Below are 23,351 nucleotides of genomic sequence, written 5' to 3'. Positions count from 1 at the left end.
ACATAAAGTTCCCCTTGTTCACCCACCAATTTTCTGACTCCACGGTCTAGAAATTTTTTGCATTGGTGACTATTCACATCATTCACTTTTTTCACGTCCTTTCTCATTTATGAACCTCTATCATCTCCTCTTCCTGCTATCTCATTTCCAAGCTGGAGACCACTAGTCTCTTTAATCTCTCTTAACACAGAGACCATTGTAAAACACTAGTCATCCTTCTCACTGTCTCTTTCTCATTCCTATCAGATCTTTTTGATGCTGGATAACCAGAACTTCATGCAGTATTTCAAATGCAGAAGTGCAGCATTAAGCATGTAAGGCACATTGTAAGGCATGCTACATAAGGTGCACAACAGATTGATGCAACGATGTGGTAATGATTGCTGTTTATCTTTCTCCTCCTCTCCTCCTGTGTCCCCATTCTACTTGCCTCACTGTCTGGTCACTGAATCCTGATGTGTTTTCAAAGAACTGGATACAATGCTTACCATATCTCCTTAAGGAGTATTGCACCTCCCCTGCACAATCCCACCCAGCTCTTTCTTCCTCCTTCTCTCTCTGCTTAGCACTCCACGTCTTTTCTTTCCCAGGTAAAGTGCAGGAAACCATTCAACACGATGAAACCCACCCTACTTACATCCATGGCACAGGATGGCTCACAACTTGCATTTTGGTACTGAAATGATTAGTACTTCAGAAAACAAATGTGTATCTTTTATGTTATTCACACTCTTAACATTTCTCAAGGTGTTTTGCAAGTGGCCTGCAAATACTGGGTACTAGGTAGGAGGGGTAGGGGGGATTATCCCTTCTGTATGTGAAGGGAAAATATGGATAATGTCTGATAGATGCCTATAAATACTCCTGCACTGAAAATGATGAAACTTTTGGTTTGTAGTAGTGATTTCAAAAGCTATGTGAATTGAAAAGGTAATTGTGTATTTTTTTTTTCATGTACTTTTGCTACATAAATGATTTGTGAAATGGGAATGGGGACTGTCCAGCATGTATGAGTACGTTTTTAATTTATTTTAAATTTCTGACATAAAAATGGAGCTATACTACTGCTGCCTAGTGGCAGTAATATTTAGTATTATCTACTGTGGTGCTGCAGATGTTCAGATATGCATTCTGAAAACAAACACAAATTTGAAGTCCCATTAGTTTTTCTTATTTTCAAGTGGGTTTTGTGGACACTTCAGACAGAAATCGGGTCTTATCTTAAAATTCGCATGTTATCAAAGTTATGAAGTGTTATGTAACATAAGCAAATAGAGTAAATGCTTGATAAGTGCATAACAATATAAACGCTGTAAACTTATCATGAGAAATATTTATCTACAATAACACAGACTGAGTGCCAAGAAAAACAAACAAACAAACCAAAAATCTAATTATATTCCCTTTGTCTCAGTATGCAAAGAATAAGTAAAAAATAAAATCAAGTGAATCGAATATCTGGGCATGATTATGTTGCAGAACCTGCTCTGCAACAGTCCAAATAAACTTTCTTAAATGAAGCTGAAAGAAAGGAATCTACCCCTAATGTTAAACATGGTCCTGATCTCCCAAAGACTTCAAACACAGGTGTAGCTTCACTGATTTCTGTGGGATTGCTCATAACATTCACCCAGTGTGTGTGCAAGCAAGATTGGGATGGCACCTACAACCTGGGTAAGAAGTGTGTCCAGAAGACACAAATGGCAGATCACAGGAAGACACTTAGGCTACTAATACACTCTGCAATGATGTAGTCACAAGCTAATTCCATTAACATGAAATTGCAACATACATGTATGTTTAATGCCACGTAAAACTGATGAAAACTTATGATTTCAGCCTGAAAAAAAGGTACCATCAATAAAGTTTAGACTGATTAACACACTGCTACTTCTGTGGGCCCCGTTCTTTCCAATGCTTTTGCACTACTAAGTATGTAAGCAATGCTTCCAATGCAGCACAGCCCTGCTGCTGATATAGCCTTTTGTTTCTGATTGCTGAACGACTAGCTGCGGAATACAGACAGGATTAGCTCACATTCCTAAAATGCTAGTGGGACAACATGTACTTTATGGCACTTACTGACACAATTCAAGAAAAGACCTTTTTCAGTGCTATGTACATTTATTTTTATATTTTAGTTGTATTTTATATACATTCAAAGCTAAACACACACCTTTCAGCAAGATACAGGCAATGCAAAGGCAGTAGTTCATGCTGATGAAATATCAGAGGATAAAACTGAGAAAAAAATGAATCTTGAAAAATAAGATAGTGATGAAAGAATCATTTTATTGGCAATGGAAAATTAATTAAAAAAATAAATAAAGAACTGAGGCTTATGGCAGACAAGGGAAAACATTCATTCTCATGGTAATCATCTCTGAAAATTCCGAGATATAGTAGAGTCACTAAGAAAATAAATCATCTACTCTGATTTCTGACCAGGATCTGAAGTTAGAAGTTAAGTTTTGGTTCAACCTCAGGATTGATAAGGATGATTTTTGCAACTCTTGGAACTGAGTGAGATTAACTCTGAGAACATTTGACTGCATTCTCATTCTTCCCTTTTCTAGAAGAATTCCAGTTAGCATACTGTTAATACTGCAAATTTGACTAAAATAACTGCACTTTTTCAACATTAGTCTTTTGAACACAGTATAAATGATCAACTTCCAACCCTTACAAAGAGAATTATAATAACTTGTTTGGAAGCATTAAATAGCCATATATTTAAAAAATCCAGCAACAGATGACGAAACCTATGATGGTAACACTTCTAAATGTTTGTGGGTTGTTGTTTTTTAATACTATATTCTTTACTCACTTGAATCTTTTTATTATACCTTATTTGGAGCTAAAAATGACCTAGATTTTCACATGTGATATTAAATGTAAAATGTCAATCTTTCCAGGAATCTATTTCAACTGGAAGTTTGGGAGTTATAGTTGAACAGCAGTTATTTAAATATTGACAACAATCTACTGTGGCCACTATGATATAAATCTTAAGGACAAGTTAATGCTAATTCTAACACTCTGAACAAATAGAGCAATTTAAATACAGGAATATCTAAAATACTTCCCCGAGTAAATTACATCCTTTTTTAATTGGGTAATCAATAATAAAATCAACATTAATAAGGAATGTGTGATATAAACAGAAAATGTGATAAAGGAATATATGGCTGAACTGGACACCTGCAAATAAACAATGTGGAACTTGGAGAGGTTATTATGCACATGATTTTCACAAATATGAAGACATACATTTCCTCTCAATTCTCTAGCTTTTTTTGTCCTATTGCCTTCCTCAACCACCTGTTTGGACACAGACAGACACGTTCAGCTTTAGACACCAGTGATTTTAAACACTCATCAAAAGTTTAGTCTGGGTTCTCCAGTGAAGTCTGTAAAAGCATGAAGGATTAGCAGCACCATTCTGCAGCCATCAAATCAAAAGAGAGAGAATGGTTTAAAATATGTGCAATGCTACAAAACCCTAATCATATGAACCCCAAGGGAACTAATGCGGTATTTTATATGGTGTCTATTTAAAGCACATGCTAGCTCTTGAATATATGTTTCTTTGTCTTCTACATTGAGACGAAAAATATGATTTAGGTTTGTGCTTGAATATAGTACTATGTTCAAATGCTGCCGTATATGCACCATAAATTCAGAGAATTCTTCACAAAATGGTTTACTATGCTAGTATTTTGAAAGATTTTCAGAAAGACTAGAAACTGGGACACAGAAATAAACAGGGTTAGTAGACTATAACATACAACAACTCAGACACATTTTCAACAGTAAAAATAAATAAAAAAAAATCCTGAAAGTATTTGAGCAGCATTAACATCCAAAGCTTTAGAGTCTGCTCATCATGTTCTCATTCTTTAGAACAGATGGCTTAACAGTTCAGCTTTTTTTTTTTTTACACAAGACAAATGAGAAAATGCCTTTTACTCTGACCATGTGTTGTCCATATTATGAACATCATTTATTCTATTAGTATACACAAGTGCTGAGCATTTTCTATTAAAAAAGGAAGAAAAACTTTCCTGCCCTTGAACTTTCATGATGTTCTTAATTTCTCTGTAACACTACAAATTATACCAAGAGCAAGATGCTTTACACAGCATAGAACTAACCAATTTTACTATAGTGTTGAAAGTAACCACACCCTATGAATTTCCTTTGTGTATGAATTGTTTCCCTGACTGTCTATTTGATTGAGAAGGATTTAGAATTATGTAAAAACCCTACAGTTCACTCACATTCCATAATAAACATAGAGAAGCAAATTCTGCATGGAAAATCCAAACTAAAATCTCTGAGTGCCATAGCAGCAATTTGTAGCCAACACAGAAATGTCTTGGTAAGAATTAGTGAACACCACTCAAATGCACCAGGAAGCAAAAGAGTGTATGTTTCGATCACACAAAAGCAATTAGTACACTTTCCCATAGTCATACTATAATACAAGGACTTAAAATAACAACAACAAAAAAAAAAGTCCCAAAATTGACAGTAATTTGGGACTGGCAATCCACTCACAAATTACTTGGCACAAGGTCAGGCAGCAGAGGAGAGCCAACCTGACTGAAATAAAAGACTAATTTCCTCTTAACATTACTAAGACTGGAAATACTAGAAACTGATGCCTCAGAGATGAACTGGAAGAATAGGACTCCGGAATTAAGCAACCATTAGAAGCTCAAATAACTCAGAGCCCCTATTGTTTTGTAAAAGGTGTAGCTGATCTAAAAAAAAATAAAAATAAAAAAAAAAAACAAACAAAAAAACACAAAGATAATCTGACACAATACAATTGCACCCCAGCACTGACTACCAAAATTGCACTGTGGTGGATAAACATGAACAGGATTGGTAGCAGGAATTGTGTGAAAGAGTCTAAAAATGTGCTCAAGAATGCAATCCAGACCAGGGACAGTGGAGACAATAACTGAGGAAAATTCAAGCCTAATTAGAAAGGTGTCTCTTTGGTCTCTACTTAATACTACACCCAGGGGAAAGAAAAAAAAAATAATAAAAAAATAAAGTGGAAAGGCATTACATATTAACCCTATCTGATCACTTTCTTTAACAAATTAAAATAGTCATAAAAGCTGGCTACTATCAAGTACGTCCAGGGACATATCCCAAAGTCAATGCTAAAGACTGATAGGGCACTTTGAATTCATTAAAATCAAAGTTGTCTCTTCTCTGAAGGGTGCTGAATGCAGTTCATGACCTGATGTGTATATTTTAGAAACTTGTTAACCACGAGAAAAGACGTATATAAAATAAATAAAATGGCTTCCTTAAATTGTCAGTCTTGGGGATTTATTTTTTTTTTTTTAACATAACATATTCGCATAAAGATTTGTATTCTGGCCTTTGTTGCCCTGGATCCTTGTCTCTTACCCTTTATGCTGGAAAAGGAAATTGTACATTAACGTAAATTGCTACTCCTGATACTTTTTTTCCCTTGACTGATGGTTTTCTATTATAGGCTTACAAGAATTCAGGCTGGAAAGAAACCCAAGCATCTTGATTGAAAGGATTTGATACATTCTTTTCAAATTCATACTATCTAAATCACAGCAGGATGACTTGTAATCAAAGTTTTTCAAAAAGAACATAAATTTGGGGAAAAGGAAAAGGCCATTCAGCCCTTTGCAAGTCATCTTGGTTAACACAGTTCCTCCAGAATAGTATCTCCCTTCTTCTTTAATGACCTCAGCGCCTCCAATTCCAAACTTGGCTCAGTAGGCTATTGAAAAATTGTATTTCTCTTTGAGTGAAAAGTACTTCCTTGTGTTGGTTCTGAATTTCATTTTTTCAGTCACTTCCATTTGTGCTTTCCCGTTCAGTCTTTTATACTCCGCCAAACAGTGAGTCAAGTGTTATTGAATAAGGTTTTCCACCCTGTATTTCTCAGAGTAGATGAGTTTGTAATTCTGTCTCTCTCTCAATTTTTAAAATGAAAGAAAAATAAAAAATGAACTGAGCTGTGATTAGGTGCAGCCATTTACAATACTGTATCCTTCAAACCAGACTTCCCTTTTGCTTCTTTCCTATAGGACGTGTTTTCATCTAGTCTTTTAAAACATTGATAGTAATTTTTTTTTGTTGTTGCCTTTTTCATTTAAGCTTAATTGACTCTGCTTTTTTGCACCTGATCTGACAGACACACTGCAGTAACACACTAGCCTACAAAGATTTTTGTCTTAAAGTAATAGAACTATAACAATATTCTCTATGTATTTCTAATCTCTCTCTCTCAGTTGTAACAAATACATTTTAACCCTACTATCTGAAGCACAGTTCAGCTAAAAAACATGAACCACTACCAGCTCCAGCAGTGTTACAGCAAGACTTGCCCTTCAGTGTTTTCACACAGTGGCCTCCTGGAGACATGCAACCACATATCCTTAGCATCCTGTCCTGTGAACACTTCTTTGGTGTGTTGCAACTCAGCCATTTCAGTGCTGTATACACTTGTATACCTCATACACACAATCCAACCTCACTGGCTGCCACCATGCTCAGTTTTCCGTATGGTGTGGACTCCAAAGGCAATACAGAACAGACAACTAATGCCACAAAAAGGGATGGTTAGACATTTGATTTTGGTGTTCTAAACATTGTTAAAATATTACCTTCAAGAATACCCTCTTTTGTATTCACTATTTGAATAACTTCACTTTGTGCAGGCTTTTAGGCTGATGGTTTAAAAATCAGGTAAAACATCAAATTTATTATGGACTCATAAATCCATTTTAGATTTAAAAAAAAAAAAAAAACCACAAAAAAACAAACAACTGAGGTGCACAGTCTGACATAATTTTATAGGAAGAAAATTAATAGGTCAGATTGAATCATCTCCAAAGTCATTCTGTGTAGATTTTACCTTTATTTTATTGTTCTGAGGAATGCTGTAGCTTCCAGTTTCACCAAGGTCATCTTTCATCCAACAAACTTAATATAATTAGTATCAATTCTGTATTTTGTGAGGCTCACACTGGAAGTTATTAACTGTGTTTCAAGTGGAGTGTCAGAGAAAGCAAGGGCAGAGAGAGTAATCTTTTCAGCTTCAAAGGCACAGTTGATGACTTTAGTTCACTGGTTAGTGAGAACGACGTGCATTTGTTATTAAAGGTGTTAGCAATAAATTTGAAACAAGAAGTATTTTTTCTCTGTTTTTCCTCCCTTTCCTCATTTTTAGACCTTTTCTGCACAGTTTCAGTCTTTTTTTTTTTTTTTTTTTTACATTGTATATGACACTGGAACATTTCCTTTAGTTGCCCTTCCTGTTAACTGCGATGATGCCTAGTTGTACACTTTAGCTTCTATTAGTTAAGCATTTCATTAGTATTCTCACAGCACAGACTATACCAAAATTTGCCTTACACAGTAACTTCAGAACAACAGACCTCATGTTTTGCTGGTACTGTCTTTATGTACCCTGTAAATCTCTCCATAAGAAAAGAAAAAAAAAAAAAAAAAAAAAAAGTACATCTAAAACTGTTAGCCATGTGCTTTGCTATAAACGGAGAAACAATTAAACACATTCATCAGAAACTATTTGACTAATCTTTCTCCCTGTTAAAAGGAATGTGCTATACTTCTCTTAAAATTCATCACTGAAGATATGCTTGAAAGCATAGATGTCTTTACAACAAACCAAATCAAATAGAAGTTTTAATAAGCTCCTAACGATCACAAAGACAATTTTTATAAACAAATTTTGAAGCATATTTGTGGGTCTTTTCTACAATAAACATTCAATTCTGAGAGGAGAAAATGTATGGAATGAGAAGACATTTTATCGAATAAAAGTTTAACAAGAACCAACGTATGGCTGGTAACATCAGGAAAATTTGTCAGAGAAAGAAATCTTAATTTTATAACAATGAGGGTAGCTGACTGCTGAAGAAAAACACCAAGGGAAATTGTGGATTCTCCAGTTCTTTAGGTCTTAAACTAAGTCCAGAAATGTTCTGGTGGACATTGTTTTACAAAATAAAGGTTTCTGGTCCTCATTATAAATATCAGTGGAATCTATAGAAGAATTTAAGTTGACTGATCTAGTGGCTCCCCCTGGACTCAGTAGATCACAGATTATGATCTATGAATAACACATGAAAGTGCACATAGTCCCACTGAAAATTAATGAGCTCCTGTATATGTAGGGTATTACATACAAGAAAGGATACTATAGTCTGTTCTCCTGTAGAAGAAATTCTTCACAAATCTGCTCCAAACCTCAAGACTACCTGTCAACTAAGCAAAATAAACTCATTTAACCAATTTGCAAGTCAAACTGCTTGTAGAACTGTAAATATTTCATGCCAAAAGTCACTTGAAATCAATGGAATTCTGTTTCTTAGAGCAGTGGGTATGAGGTAAAAATATCTTTAAAAAATTTGAATTATTTTGGAAGCAACAAGATCACTGGTGTATGAGAAGTCACAAGCTCTGCTAGAGTATGAAGTTACCATGAATAATTTAAGTTTCCTGCCTCCTTTACATCTGACTACTGAAAATGCCTACATATTCATAAATGTAGGAAATCATAGAATCATAGAATATCCTGAGTTGGAAGGGACCCTTAAGGATCATCAAGTCCAACTCTTGACACCGCACAGGTCTACCCAAAAGTTCAGACCATGTGACTAAGTGCACAGTCCAATCTCTTCTTAAATTCAGACAGGCTCGGTGCAGTGACCACTTCCCTGGGGAGCCTGTTCCAGTGTGCAACCACCCTCTCTGTGAAGAACCCCCTCCTGATGTCAAGCCTAAATTTCCCCTGCCTCAGCTTAACCCCGTTCCCGTTGGGTCCTGTCACTGGTGTTAATTGAAAAAAGGTCTCCTGCCTCTCGACACCCCCTTGCGAGGAAGTTGTAGACTGCGATAATGTTGCAACTGAGATCAGCTCTCAGAGCTCAGATAGAAATGGTCAGTACAGTTGCAGTTTTTGGTATACTTGGTCTTGAACGTTATGTTTTATGCTGATACTGATGCCTTCAGCCCTTTCCACGTAGTTTTGTGTGTGCCTCCTTGCTGCACAGGGAAGTTGGGCGGAACCAGTGCCAAGCCCCTGCTGTTGGTGGCACCTGAGGTGAAGTCTCAGGATGAATTCTGAGCCAAGGATTCTCCTTACAGAGAGCGAGCATGCTTCCAACACGAGGGACTCTTAATTTGGAAATTCTCTAGCACTGTTAGCTTCCAATAGAGACTGTTAGACTGCATAATTCATATGGAGTAGGAAAAAAAAACAGCGTGATCAGAGCTCAGGTTGGGAATGGTTGAATTTCTGTCGCATTGCTGAAGCCTCTTAGGAGCTCAGCTACATAATGGAATCTTTATCAGACCATCAACCAATTGTGATACTTATCTGTACACTGTTGCATTTTGGGTTAAGTGATAATCCATCAAGGCTAGAAATCACTGTGTACTTTTAAAGTTGCATACTTCATTACAGCAAGCTGACAGCTGGATGGATTTGTTAGCACTAGAAATATTTGTTCCAGACACAAAGAGCAGGTTGTTAATATAGAATATTGTGATATTTCCTTTCCCTCATGTCTTCACTGTGACTGTTTGTAATTTACATTTCATGTTTATAATGTTCATTTACGTGGCAAAGTATTAACAGTATGAAATCTATCTTTATTTGTGCTGGAATGCAATGGGCTCATTTCGTGAATAACATGACCAAATAACATGGCAATAACCTTCATCTTTTATCATGATAACTGTTAAGCATAGAAAACTACAATTCTCTAAATTCCAGATATTTTTGCTTTAGCTTGTGCAAGATACAAAAATGGAAAAACAAAAGAAAAGAGAACAAATATATTTCATGGCAATCAAGGTAACTAGTATGATGCGGATCATGTTGCCATAATTTTCATTGGTGGCTAGAATGCTTTAGTGCAGTGCATGTTGACCACAAGATTACTCTTCAGTTGATACTACAGCTGTAAAGCCTCTTTTAACATTATTTGAGAACAGGGAACTCCACACAGAAACACTTGTTTTTGCTTTTTGTCTGTTCATAATATAGACATCAGGATATTTCCATTTTTTAGTGTGCAGTGATAATGGAGGTTCATATTTAGTTTCATACTGCATGAAAAGGTCCTTCATTTCAAAACTACAAACCTAGGCTACTCACTATGCCATTGTCCTGTCTTCTGTGAGCCATAAGAAGATATCTTCTGTGGATGCAATATCCAAAATTCCTAACATTTTTCTAAAAAGAAAAATTATTTTCATGTCATTTTTGTACAGTCACTGGCTTGAAGCTAATGTGCTTGTTCTAAAATCACCACACATATGAGCATGTACTGTTTTGTCATGATTTTAATTCTCAGTGGATATACTTAGAAATCTATAGGAATCTAACCAGCAAAGTAATATATATATATATATATATATTTTTAATGTTTGGTTGGTACGTGGAGATACCTTGTACCATGAAGCTAAAGTGTAACAGGAACACCTGAGGACTCCTGATTTTCATTTTATTTTATATATCAAATCTGTGTACACGATCGACTGCACCTAATACCATATTAGACTGCATCTAATACCATAAAAGTGGCTTTTAAGAAAAAGGCTTTTACTGGCTGCATATCTATCAAACCTAAAAAACAAAGAGTACTTTGAGTTAGAACAGGTGCTACAATCGCCTTTGTCGATCCCAATTTTGTGAGCCTTGAGAATTCACAGTATTAATTGTAACACTAGGTTTGGCTAGCAGGATGAAACACTAATTAAATGTTGTTTAGGCAAGGGGACAACCAATCTGTGTCCCCTAAAATTGGCACTGTGGACTACTAGCCTGTTGAAAATATACTTTAGAAGCTTTAAAAATTGCAAGTCCTGTTCAATTCACGAGGACCCAGAGAAGGCACAGACGCACGTGACAACTGCACAGGTACATGACAGATGATTTTCTTGGTAAAAAGCTGGCAGAACAGACTTAAGCATCAACATTATAGAGCTATTTTTCTTGTACCTATTTTAATCTATTTCTTTTTTTCTCTTTCCAGAAACTCTAGAAACTAGTAAGAATCACACAACTTAAACAGCAAGTGAAACCAAGTGAGCTGCATATACTGAAGGAGTTGGGAGAAATGCTTGGCGATCTATGAAGAAACAGACAACTTGCAAGAATTCACCTTCCTAGCTCATGTTGGGCAAAAGTATCTTGTATTTTCCATCATATAGGGCAGTTCTTTTGTACCCATCAAGTACCACAGAAGAGAGGAGCACAGGACTGTCTAATCATTTTTTTTTTCCCTTTTGGTTCTAATTTCTTTATACTTCCATAAACATCAGGCTTGAATCTCACTACAAAAGGCATCTTTTGATATAATATGTTCAACTGTTCGATCCTTGTATTGGGTTTACGTGCCAAGGTTTTGGCAGCAGAGGTGGCCTCTTTGAGCAGAGCCCAGCAGCTGCCCCATGTCAGATCACAGCCAGCTCCAGCCAGCTCCAAAAGGGACCTGCCGCTGGCCAGAGCTGAGTCTGGGAGTGACTCTGGTTGGGTCTCCGGGGGAGCAGAGTTAAGGAAGGGGAAAAAAAAATAAATCTGCATGACAGCAGCTGGGAGAGAAAATGGAGAAATGTGAGAGAATCAGCCCTGCAGCCCCCAAGGTGAGTGCAGCAGGAGGGCAGGAGGTGCTCCAGGCATGCAGCAGCAGTTCCCCTGTGGCCTGTGGAGAGGCCCCTGGAGGAGCAGGCTGTCCCTCTGCAGCCCATGGATCCCACATGGAGCAGATCTCCATGCTGCAGCCTGTGGAAGAGCACCCAGTAGAGCAGACTCTAGGCCCATAGAAAGAAGCCCACATGAGAGCAGGTGATCTGGTGGGAGCTGCTGCCTGTATGGGACCCATGTTGGAGGAGTATGTTCCTTAAGGATGGACCCATATTGGAGCAGCTCTTGAAGAGCTGATGCCTGTGGAAAGCCCATATATGATCAGTTTGGGAAGGATGGCATCCCATGGGAGGGACCCCACATGGAGCAGGGGCAGGGAGCAACCACAAAGGAGCAGCAGCAATGGACTGTCATCAGCTGACCCCAACCCTCATTCTTTGTTCCCCTGTGCCTCTTTGGGAGAAGAGGTAGAAGAGTGTAGATGGGGAGGAAGGTATTTTTAGTTTGCTTTTGTTTTCTCACTGCTTTAGTCTGTTACTAGCAATAGGCAATAAATTACATTAATCTCCCTATGCTGAGTCTGCTTTGCCCATGACAGTAATTGGTGAAGGATCTCCCTGTCCATATCTCAACCTGTGAGCCTTTTTTCATCATATTTTCTCCCTCTGTTCTCTTGAGGAGTGAAAGAGCAGTGTGATTGAGTTCAGCTAACCGTCAAGCGTGAAACAACCATAATCCAAAACCAACTTCTCTCAAATTTTGTCCTCTTGCTCTCTAGCTACATTAGATACCTGCTTTGGGGTTCTCCAGGGTTTGTCATCCCTGTTGCATGGAAGCATAGGATTTTTCCAAGGAGGCAAATACCTGCCAATGAAAAGCAATGAAAAGGATGCAGACAGTGTTATACTCCTGCATCTCCCATCTGCACCTGTTGGCCAGTAGTGAACCTCAGGAGATTGGGTACCATTTCTGTCCCTAGTCTCCTCTACTTTGGCCATAATAGTGGAAAGGAATGAAAGGGCACTTTCTGTTCCTGGTCACTCTGTCATCTGGTAGGAGATGCTTGTTTGGGAAGGTTTCCCAGCTACTGATCACCTGTAGCTTGATGTTTTTTCTGGGTAACAGATATTAGTTCTGACCAGAGAAAGCTCTGAAAGTTTTGAGACTTAGGTAGAGAGGGTTGTAAAACAGATTTGGACTTTCATCATGGTCTAACTTAGGTTTACCATGCTTTACTAGCATCCCTTCTAAACAGCTGGGCAATGAGCAAAATAAAAAATAAAAGTAATTAATGAAGTCATTATAAGATCAAGAGGTAACAGTTCTTGAAAGAGGGGAACTAAAGGCTTATTTAAAAGTCTGATGGGGAAAAACTCCTGCTTTGTATCTTTTTTTTTTTTTTCTTTTTTTTTTTGGTCTATTGGGAAGTCTAGAAGTTGCATAAGTTAGTAAAAGATAATTATAAGAGAAGGGAAGATGAGAAGGAAGAAATAAAAAACTGGAAAGTTGTACTTTTCTTATCTGGTTTGAGTGAAAACAGACAAAATTATTTTTTATGCTACTGCTACAGCTATAAGTAGTATATAAAACAACTAGCTTTTAGCATGCTGTCATACAATACTGCTTTTAACATTAGACAACAATCGTTTTATTAGCAGAGCTGAATGCAAGTATAAGCAACTGTACTTGTTATAACTTTATCCTTGTTTCCCTTGTCCCTCACATATTCTGAATATTTTCCTGACTTTGTTGTTTCTCTCTCTGTCAGTACCTCAAAGTACCAAGTGACCTTAATCAGATGACACAAAAGAAAAATGAAGTTACAAGCAAAAAACTGGTAATGCTTAACATTCTTTTGATATGAACCAAACTGAGAAATAGAAGTATTGCCCAAATAATTCCTGCATTTTAACTACCCATAATCAGATTGCTCTTTATTTTTTTTCTTATGTAAATTCCAAAAATGGAACAAAAAGAAGGTAATTTTCTAGCTAAGATTTTTGAAATGCATGCTATTAAGTGGAAATATTCATACTTTGAATTTATAATAATTTATCAAAATGATCATACCTTCAAATCTTTCCTTAATCCATTGTAAAGTCTTCTAAATTTAGTTCTCTGTATCTCTTCTAAGAAATCTTTCTTTTACCCCAGAGCCCAGAACAATAAAATCAAAGAGAATTATAATAGAGCAGAGATTTTATTTTATTTTTTTTTTTTTAAATGAATGTGTGTATTCATTCACTATCTGGACACCCTGACTGTTAAACAAACTCTTGGACTTTGTAGTGCAGCTGCCTGGGAGTAACCTCATATCTCTTATGTGCAATGACTTTTGGAGATGTTTTTAGGCATTGCTATATAAAGCTGTGAACATTCTGGCACAGTCATCATACAAGTGAGTCAGCTGGGACTGACTCAGACAGATACATACAATAGAACCGAATGGATCTATCTTTTGACTTTGGAATGATCTTGCAGTGTTACTTTTATACCTATTTGTATGTGGGTCGTGGTGATAGGGAGTTGTGAGACTTCCGTCTTCAATAAAAAGAAGTCAGAATTACCCAGTTTTCATAATCTTTTTTTTTTTTTTTTTTTTTTTACATTGCTATGAAAGGGTTTAAAATGAAAACAAACAAACAAACAAAAAGTTGAGGGAAGAATTAACATTGTGTTAATCACTGCAGCCTAGAGAGGGTTTTGTGTACATTTGTGTGTTTAAATACTACGAGCACAAGCTTTTCTCTTCTGCAAATCCAGAAACATGAAGAGTTATTCTGAGTTGAGGTGACTTTTCCTACACTACCTACCAGTCTCTCTTCACCTATAGGACTTTGAAGGAGGTCCATCTAAATTAACTTTATACTAACAAAGGATCTCCCCAAGAGAGGGATCCCCTTTCCCCTACTATGGGCAAATCCACAGTCTTTTTGTGCCTCTTCCCAGTCATAAAAAAGGAACAATAGTATGGATCTACGCACAGATAATGTAACATAGACCTGATAGAAGGGAAACTACTCATATAATTATTCCTTCTTTAGTCCCCTAGAATCTTTTCTTCTGATACATTTTATTCTTATTTTGTCGTACATTTCTTTGCATTCTTATTAGGCTTTAAGATACCCTTGACAAATATATAAAAAACAATACTTTCCTCTGACTTCAAACTGTGTTTAGACTTCTGAGTTAGTTGGTAATGTACCAGTAAAAGAATAATTAATTCCTGAAGGACTGAGTACAAAATCAAGCATATGTTTGTCTCAGAAAGTGAAAAGTTTGACAAAAGAGGATGTTTATGAATCACCATGTTATTATTCAACTGGGTCAGTAGCTTTTTTTCATGCTGTTTACTAAACTCCGTGCAGATTAAGACAGAGATGGGTCACACTGTTCCAGAAATAACTGATGATTTCATCCGCCCCCTCATTAATTCAGGCTTTTAGTAATGAAGAGGTGCAGTTAACATAATGTAAAAGGCCTTAGATCTACAGACTCTGGGCTCTTTAAACCCTGTATTATATTCCTATAATGGCATTTCCCGTGACTGATGTGCAGTAACATATCCTCAAGGTGGACTGTGTAAGGGTCTTGTAGAATAGAGGAACATCCTGTAAAATTTACCTAAGGTCATTCAAAAGTATCTATGATAGTACTAGTGAAATATTCTCAGCAGGAATATTATGTCAGCTGTTGCAAATCCAGTGGAAAGAATCTCATGTGTTAGAAATCCTGTTCAAAGATACAATTATCTAGCATGTACTACCCTATGACGTGGAGCAAACTTCTTCTTTAAGGAATGATCAAACAAGAACCAATAGACTACAAGAAAGAAAAATGCTGCTTCCAACCTACCTGGAAAGCACAATAAATATATATAAAAAGATAAATTGGTCCGTAGGATGAAAATATATGAATAGTGTATCAACTTCATGACTTTATGCACTCCAAGTCAGAACTCTGACTGACTAAGAAGCAGAAGTGCCAAAGGAAAATATGTTTATATGGTAATTCTTGCTCAGCCAGAAGAAGATACTACTGAAAATGTGATCCTCTCCAGGTTGGTTCTTATGCAACCTGTATTTCAGCTGTGTAGGTGCTTTGCCAATCTAGATGAGGTTCAGTCTAGCATTTCAGGATGAAGAGAAATGGCAGAACACAGCCCTTACAACATTCACTGTAGGTTTATGATTATTTATTAATGAGTCCAAGACAGACAGGGGAGGAAGAGACCTAAGGAGAGCATCTTGCCCATTTCCCTCTGCCATGGCAATCAAATACATTGAAAGAAAGCAACTCTAATGAAGGAAATCCTAAAATTTTGATAGCTCACTGCGTCACTGCTTCCTGTACATTTCGAAAGTTTCCCCATTAAATGCTTTTGCCACTAATTCAGTGGATTTATTTTCCCCATTGAGCTCGAAAAACAACTGCTCATCACAGTCCTATTGACTTTTTTTTTTTTTTTTTTTGGGGTGGGGGGAGCAAAACCAAACAAACTGGTGCCTTCAGCTTCCTCACAGATTATATTTTTAAACCTTCTGTTCTTGTTCTTTGGTCTGTCTCTATCTGTGGTCATCTTCCAGTGCAACACCCCTATTAAAAACAGCACTCAAGTTGTCATCCATTGCTTGGATAAAACACAAATTACTTCTGCTTTGTCCTAATCATTCACGAATAGGATCACTGAATTTCTTTATTTTTGTCTTTCATCTAATGTATTTTTATACCCCTTTGCTGTTTCATTTCTCATACCTTGCTTGTTGCAGTTAGTTTTGCATCTTGTTTCTGAATTTACTCCTGTTTTTCTGTGATTGTCTTACACTGTAACTTATACTTACAGTAATTCTCTCTTCTGTTTTCATATTTTTGTGGTTTTTGATTTCTTAAATTGTTAGACAGTACTTCACTAGTCTACTGTATGTCCTATTTTTCCTCTGCTTTGGGGTAGACTCATTTTTTTATTTATTTTCTGTTTCCAATACAAACTGTTCCAGAAACAGCTTTCCTCACTTCCTAGGTTCTTTAGATTTTCTGGCCAAGAGACTTTATCTACCACTTCCTTGAAAGGGTTTGAAACAGCCTCATCTTCTCAGTCATTTTGCTGCATTCCCTTCTTTTTCCAGAAAAAGTGAGCTCTGATCTTTTACTGATTGATCACTTTCACCCAGATTTCCTTGCTCTTTTACTCTCTCATAAGTAGTATCTCTTTGCTACTGTAGCATCAAATAACATACTTTCTAATGTGTAATAGAGCTGAAGCTTAGAAGAGGGTCCTCTTTCCCAGATCTTCCTCTTAATGCCAGTGATTAGGTAGTAAAAATGAACACTTAAGAGTAATGGAAAATGAGGTACTAACCGACACTTAGGAGGCAACAGAATATTTTAATAACAGTGGTACACTAAATATACAATCATATCAGAGATATAGGATAGTCACGATCATCTAACAACAGGAAGAAAACAATTAAAGACAACTAACATGGAACACACCAAGCACTTCGTCCTTCCAGAGAAATGCCCTCAGAAAGCTGAGAAGCTTTTGCTGCTTCACTCAAAATACTCTCTATAAAAGCATGCTCATCCCTACCTCTCTGTTCCTTTTCAAAACATACTCCTCTTGTTACTACTCAACCATTGGAGCATTGGGCTGTCTTCCATGGTCTCTCCTTTATTTATTTTTTTTTCCTTGAAGAAAGAACTGTTACAGTATTCTTTTTCCTTTTTGCTAAAACATATTTTCACACTCTAATATTAAAGCTTAAAAATGTAATTTCATGTTTGATGTCAGTTTATTACATGAAGGCCACAATATTAAAATACCAATGCCCTATGGAGGAAGAAGCTGGGTGATCTGATACCATCACAATCTTTATACAATGGACTTGCATTTAGCTCAGCTTATTCTTGCAAGTTAGGCAGGTCACTACAACTGATTCTTAGCAGTACTTCCAGAAAGAAAAGATTTCATGACTGTCTCAGCTTTCTTGGGATAATTGTAACTCATCATATGAATATTGTGTTGTGATAACTGAGTATTATTTCCTCTCTCCTTGTACAACAAAAGCCATCAACAGGCCACATAGGAACCTTCTCCCATTTCATACACTGTGAAAGATTACTAACTATTCCTTACCCAGATTATGATTACCTGTGAAACCTTGCAAACACACATGCACTATTTATTAGTCATTAAATATGACAGTAAAATTAAGCTTTATATTTTGCTCATAACAAAGAAAAGCAATACTAGAAACACACACACACACAAAAACAAAAAAAACACCAACAACAATTCTAGCAAATCAGTATAGAGAAATTTCAGCTCATTTACTGTAGTTACAGTAAGAAAAAGACACCCCTAAGTTAGGAATACCTTAAATTATAAAAAACTAATAAGACTAAAATGTGATGTCTCTTTGTTACCAGGAAGGATTTCATCAACAGTAATTCCAATGCCAAGACACTTATCTTGTTTTAAACATTAGCACCCAAAATAACCAGTCTTAAAAGGTCATGTTTATTTAAAAATAGCTTGCTTGCATTTTACATTAAAGTTAATTTACTAACCTTAAAAAAATTAAATGCAAATGTATACAAATAATTTAAGCATCCTGTCAAAGTTCACATACATACCGCTAGAGCTATGAAAATATTCAAGGTCGTATGAAATCTTTCTTAACCATGTACCATCATGTGGATTATTCTGTTAAATGTATACTGAACTACTGAACTCAAAAAAAAAAAAAAAAAAAAGAAAATTTAAAAAAAAACTTTAAACTTTAAAGAAACTTAAAAAAAAAAAAAAAAAAGAAAATCAAGCCTATAATTTCTTATTTATAACGTGTTTTTCAGGCCATAACAAAGAAGCATACTGTACCTCTGGTGCTGTTGGCTGTTGCTGATGTGGTTGTGCTGGTTGTTAAGGCTACAGTGGTTGTGACTGTTGCAGTGGTAAGGGAGGGGATGACAGTAGTGGGAAGCAAAGTGTTGAAAACATCTGGTGAGTGGAAAAAAAATATAAAATAAAATCATATCATGCAAACAAAGGAGAACCATAATAGCGGTTTAATTTGTAAATACAAGTATGTTGAAAATGACTAAATTAAAACATGATTAACATAAATTATTACCGGTACAACAGCGTACCTTTAAATTCTTGACATTATATCACTCTCAATTTTTATAGTCAATCTGCTAGCATACAGAATTTAAAACACTGTTAAAATGACTGAGTTTCCACAGATCTGGAGAGTGAATGTTTAAGTGACAAGAATCCATTTCTTCACTGAGCCATTTTAAATGTCTCATATAGTAGAAACCATATACAGATGAAACATGCTGTGTCAGAGTGGGAGATGAAAAAACAACACCATCATGCTAAAATAAACACACACATGTTAACGAGAAATGGCTGTATGTTAAAAACACCCACTTTCAGACAGACTCAATGGAAGGAAAAAGGGGAGAAAATGCTACTAACTATAAGAGCTGCTTTTTCCGGATTGCTTTTCTTCTTCCCACACATTCGTTTAAGACACAGTTGTCTGCTAAGATCCAGAGCAGAGTATATTTCAAAATCTTTACCCTAATTATCAAGCAAAGTCATCTTGCAATCATCCTTAATACTTACAGGTTATCATTAATATATGCCTTAGAACTGAAAAATCAGAAAGGCCAATAATATTGTTGTTAGTAAATGTACAAATCAGAAAAGATGCAAAGCCCTGATGAAGAGTATGCTACAAAACCCTTCAGCTTCTTATCAAGTGCAGGTATGCCAAGCTTAAAGTTGCCACTTCCTTGCAGAGGAACCAACAATCTCTGTTGCAAAACATTCCAGTACAGAGCAGAACATAACCAGATGTACAGATTGAAAATACTTTGATTACACTGCCAGAAGCAATAAAGACCAGTATCACTTTGCTTATAAGGTGATTGCAGGTTTTAAAGAACAAACAAACAAAAGCCCTGAAGAGAACTACAGAAAAGCACTTCTGTGAGGAAGTAAAAAGCATCTGACGTTTTTCAGATTATTTATACCACAGCTTTAAAAGGAAAGGACTAGTTTCTCATCAGTTGTTCATGAGTAAGCCATTCCACACTGATTTCAGTAAAAACATTTCTGAAGGGTGCTATTCAATGCAATAAAGGAGCAAAAATCTGACCCATGATCTATCTTCTCTTGCTGTGGAAGGAAATGCAATTGGTCTCTGAGTACCATCAATTCTGACTAAAATCAATGGAAGCTAAAGCAGCTCAGCTCTTTACAATATTGGGCTCAACAGAAGACATTTTAGAGACAGGGCCCTTGAGTTCAGCATGGTATAATTACACTCTTAAGACTTCAAATTAAAATGTTTGCCTTATTTTCATGATGGATGATAGATTGCTTTGATACTTAAAAAGTCTCCTTGTCTGTAAATACCTATGGGTCACCTACTGTGTCCTGTACTCCTCTGGTGTTGATGAACACCAGCACTATTCTCTCCAGAACGTATACCTGTGGGTTTTCCCACTTTGGAAACCATCAGATCATGATCTGCATGAGATCTCTCTTTCACCTGCTGTACACTGACATTTACATCTGGCTTACAATATAAAATATTCCCAAACCAGAAAAATTAAACCAGGCTTTTCAAAAAAGCCAGCATAACTACATTAATCATCAGGAAAAAACCTGAAACATTACCTGGATGCAAGTACCACAATAATTTAACACCACTGAGTTTAACAAGCATTAGAATTACATTAATGTTAAAAAGATACATGCCATATGTACTGATCTATGCAATTATTTCTCATAATGGGAAACTCCTTCTTAGATAGGTATCTGGTAAAAATGAAATCTAACAGGAAAAAAAAAATCCCTACCTCCTTCATAAGGAAAGCAAAGCCTTGTTTATTAGAAAAGCTTTACAAATAAGTATTGTACATAAAAAAATAATTAACATGACTTATGGTTCTCTTGGTTACCTTTCTTAAATATGTCATTTACTTAAGACTATGCAAAGGCAGTTCAGCTGCAACTGGAAAAGACAGCTATGGTTTTACGGCAGTGTTTTTTGTTCTAAGAGCACATTGTCTACTCAGTGTGCAAAACACTGTCATAAACGAATCACTGGTGAATTTAGAAGCTCATTGTTTTCTGGTTTCTCTTCTGGCTGAAGTATTTCCAGCAAGAATTCTTATATTAAAAGAAAGCCCACATAGGAAACTGAGGCTGATTAACAAGGACTAGGAGATAAGTGTTTTAATACAGATACGTAGGTTCATCTTTTCTGATCACATCGAGAACAATGAAAACTTATGCAGAAATTAGTTTCCTTATCAGAATCACTAACTGTAATGCCAAACATCAATGCAGCAGTTTTTCAGAAGCCTCAGAGAAAAACACGTTCTCAAAGGAAACATAAATACGAGGACTAGGACTGGCTTTGTTTCTTTCTTACTAGAGTAAGGAGAAATTCACCATGCAAATGACTGTAGTTGGTCTGCTTTGCTCATAGCATTACCATTACTTGCTCTGAAGTAACTGAAGTACAAGATAAGAACCAGGAATCATCCTGATGAGCCTTTCATTGGCCAATGAAATCTAAGTTCACTCTGCATTCTGGGGATGCCTTGGCTTTACATAATAGAATCTCTTCTTTAATTATGTTTGTGTGTTATGGGAAGGTATGTGTGAAGTGACAAAACAGCTAACCACTCTACAGACAACAGGTTTTGGAACTCCTGGACCATATTTCATCCTTAAAACCTATTTTGGCAGCCCAAGTCTAGATATAGATTAGCAGTTTGAAATGTACTCAAAGTCCCACATTCAAAAGACTTGAATATTTGGGCCCACCAGTCCTACTGAGTTTCCCTGACAGAAAGGCTCCTCATTTCTTCTAGGAAGATCTACAGGTTCTTGCAAAAACCCTACCAGTCTTGATAATTATTATTTTTTTTAATGACAGAATGCAAATCATGGACTTCAAAATAAAGAAAAAGAAGATGCAGTGCCCCTCATTCTATCCTCATTTATTGGACATGTAGGAGGTGAGTGGGGTTGGTAGCTCCCAAAATCAGACACATTGCAAATATAAACTGATTGATACTCAACTGCACAGGCTTCTGTTTAAGGCACATTAATCTCATCCAGTATTCTAAAGAGGGTATGCTGTTTCATTTACATGCCAGAAGAGGGAATTATAATTTGACTGTTGCTAGTTCTGTAGGACTTTCTGTCACTGCTTTCATTTTGGGGTACACCTATCAAGCTACTAGTGAGGCAGACACGTTAATCACAGCTTCCTCTTTAACAGTTTTTGAGAGAAACACTATCAAAGATGTTATACAGATTTGACCAATTCTTGAGCCCTCTGCAAAGAAGTACCTTAATAGCATGGACTGGCAGATTTCTGCATAATAAATGCATGTTGCAGAGATACTTCATTCTATTTTCTGGCCTTGCAGTTTCTGAATCTGGTTGTACAAAACGTTCAGCCAAAACCAAATTTTTGTTTATGACTCCCACACCCCTAAATACTGAAGGTAATTATGATCAAGAGACCATGCAAAGTGGAACTTTTTAATTCAGGTAGTCATACCTAAATTAATGGACCTGATCACTGTTTCCATAATACTAAAGTATTAACCCCTAGCCTCCTGTGAAGCAAAAAATAGCCATATTTTGCAGATGTGGAACCAAACATAGAAAAGCCATCCTTAGAGATCTAGAAGTGAAGTAATAATTGTCACTGTTAGGTTTCAAGTCTCACTACTGGAATGAAATTCTGGTGGAAGATATTCAGACAAAAATTCAGTAATGTACTTAACCTGGTATTCATTTAATCACCTTACTACCTCTGAAATACTAGTGATTCACCAAGAACTGATTGTTTCCATAATAGCTTCTGGAAATTGAAAACGGGTTAGATGTCACATAGAGAAGACTTCCTGACTTTAGTCAAAACTCTTTTACATGAATTTCCCTAAGGTTATATATAAGACCTGATCTAGATTTTCAGTGAAAGAGAGAGGCTTCTAACCTCTGTCTAGCAGCACAAGCAGGGTTTCTGAAGAGCTGCAAATACTAGGAGGACTCTCTCTTTTAAGACCTGAAGTAGTGTCACAGTACAGTGGATGCATAGAGAAGTATGGGGAAGGTTTTACCTGCATGCTTCAAGGGCCACTATTGCATGTTAGCATGCCTTTAAACTTCACTAGCAGTGGCAAGGTGAAGGCAGACAGCAGGTTAGCTGACGGCTGATTGTGGATGCTAAAAAGAGGAGCATGTAGTGCTTGGCTCTTTTGGGAGGCTGCTCTTTAGAACAGGCACATATCTAGTCTGTTTACAAGTAGCAGAATAGCATTGTGCAAGATCAGCTGAAAAACACTGGCAAGCACTGCCCGACCATAATTTTGTGCTTTCCTCTCCTTCTTTCTTGAACTGATGCTGCATTCTTCTTATTGTGGCAGACGACATTCATCCATTTAAGTGTAGGGAGACTGGACAATTTACTCTCACTGCAGATTTGGCCCTAAGCATTTTTACTCTCCATTTCCAAAGAAATGAGAAATGGTTCTGTTTGGTTTAACAGGCTTACGTGAAAGATAGATCTGACCTATTGAAAATATTCGACTTGTTTGGTGAAAACACAACTAATATTCTGAAATGACTGAG

At 36.5% G+C, this 23,351-nt stretch overlaps 1 protein-coding gene across 5 annotated transcripts in view; it reads right to left on the bottom strand.

Annotated features, from left to right (window-relative positions):
- CADM2 (cell adhesion molecule 2) overlaps window positions 1-23,351 on the bottom strand; it is a 646,291-nt gene that overhangs the window by 26,991 nt on the left and 595,949 nt on the right. For 3 of the 5 annotated variants that reach the window (XM_068691324.1, XM_068691314.1, XM_068691351.1), the window contains one exon: window positions 18,561-18,680. The exons of 1 other annotated variant lie outside the window; for it this stretch is intronic. In XM_068691324.1, coding sequence (XP_068547425.1) covers window positions 18,561-18,680 — 120 coding nt within the window. Of the gene's footprint in view, window positions 1-10,241; window positions 10,268-18,560; window positions 18,681-23,351 lie in introns of those variants that run through there. One more of the 5 variants, XM_068691339.1, reaches the window with a different exon arrangement.

This window comes from Anas acuta, chromosome 1 (assembly GCF_963932015.1).
Source record: "Anas acuta chromosome 1, bAnaAcu1.1, whole genome shotgun sequence".
In the NCBI taxonomy this organism is placed as follows: Eukaryota; Metazoa; Chordata; class Aves; order Anseriformes; family Anatidae; genus Anas; species Anas acuta.
The sequence above is the reverse complement of the archived record's forward strand: the minus strand, read 5'-3'. Positions and strand labels throughout refer to the sequence as shown.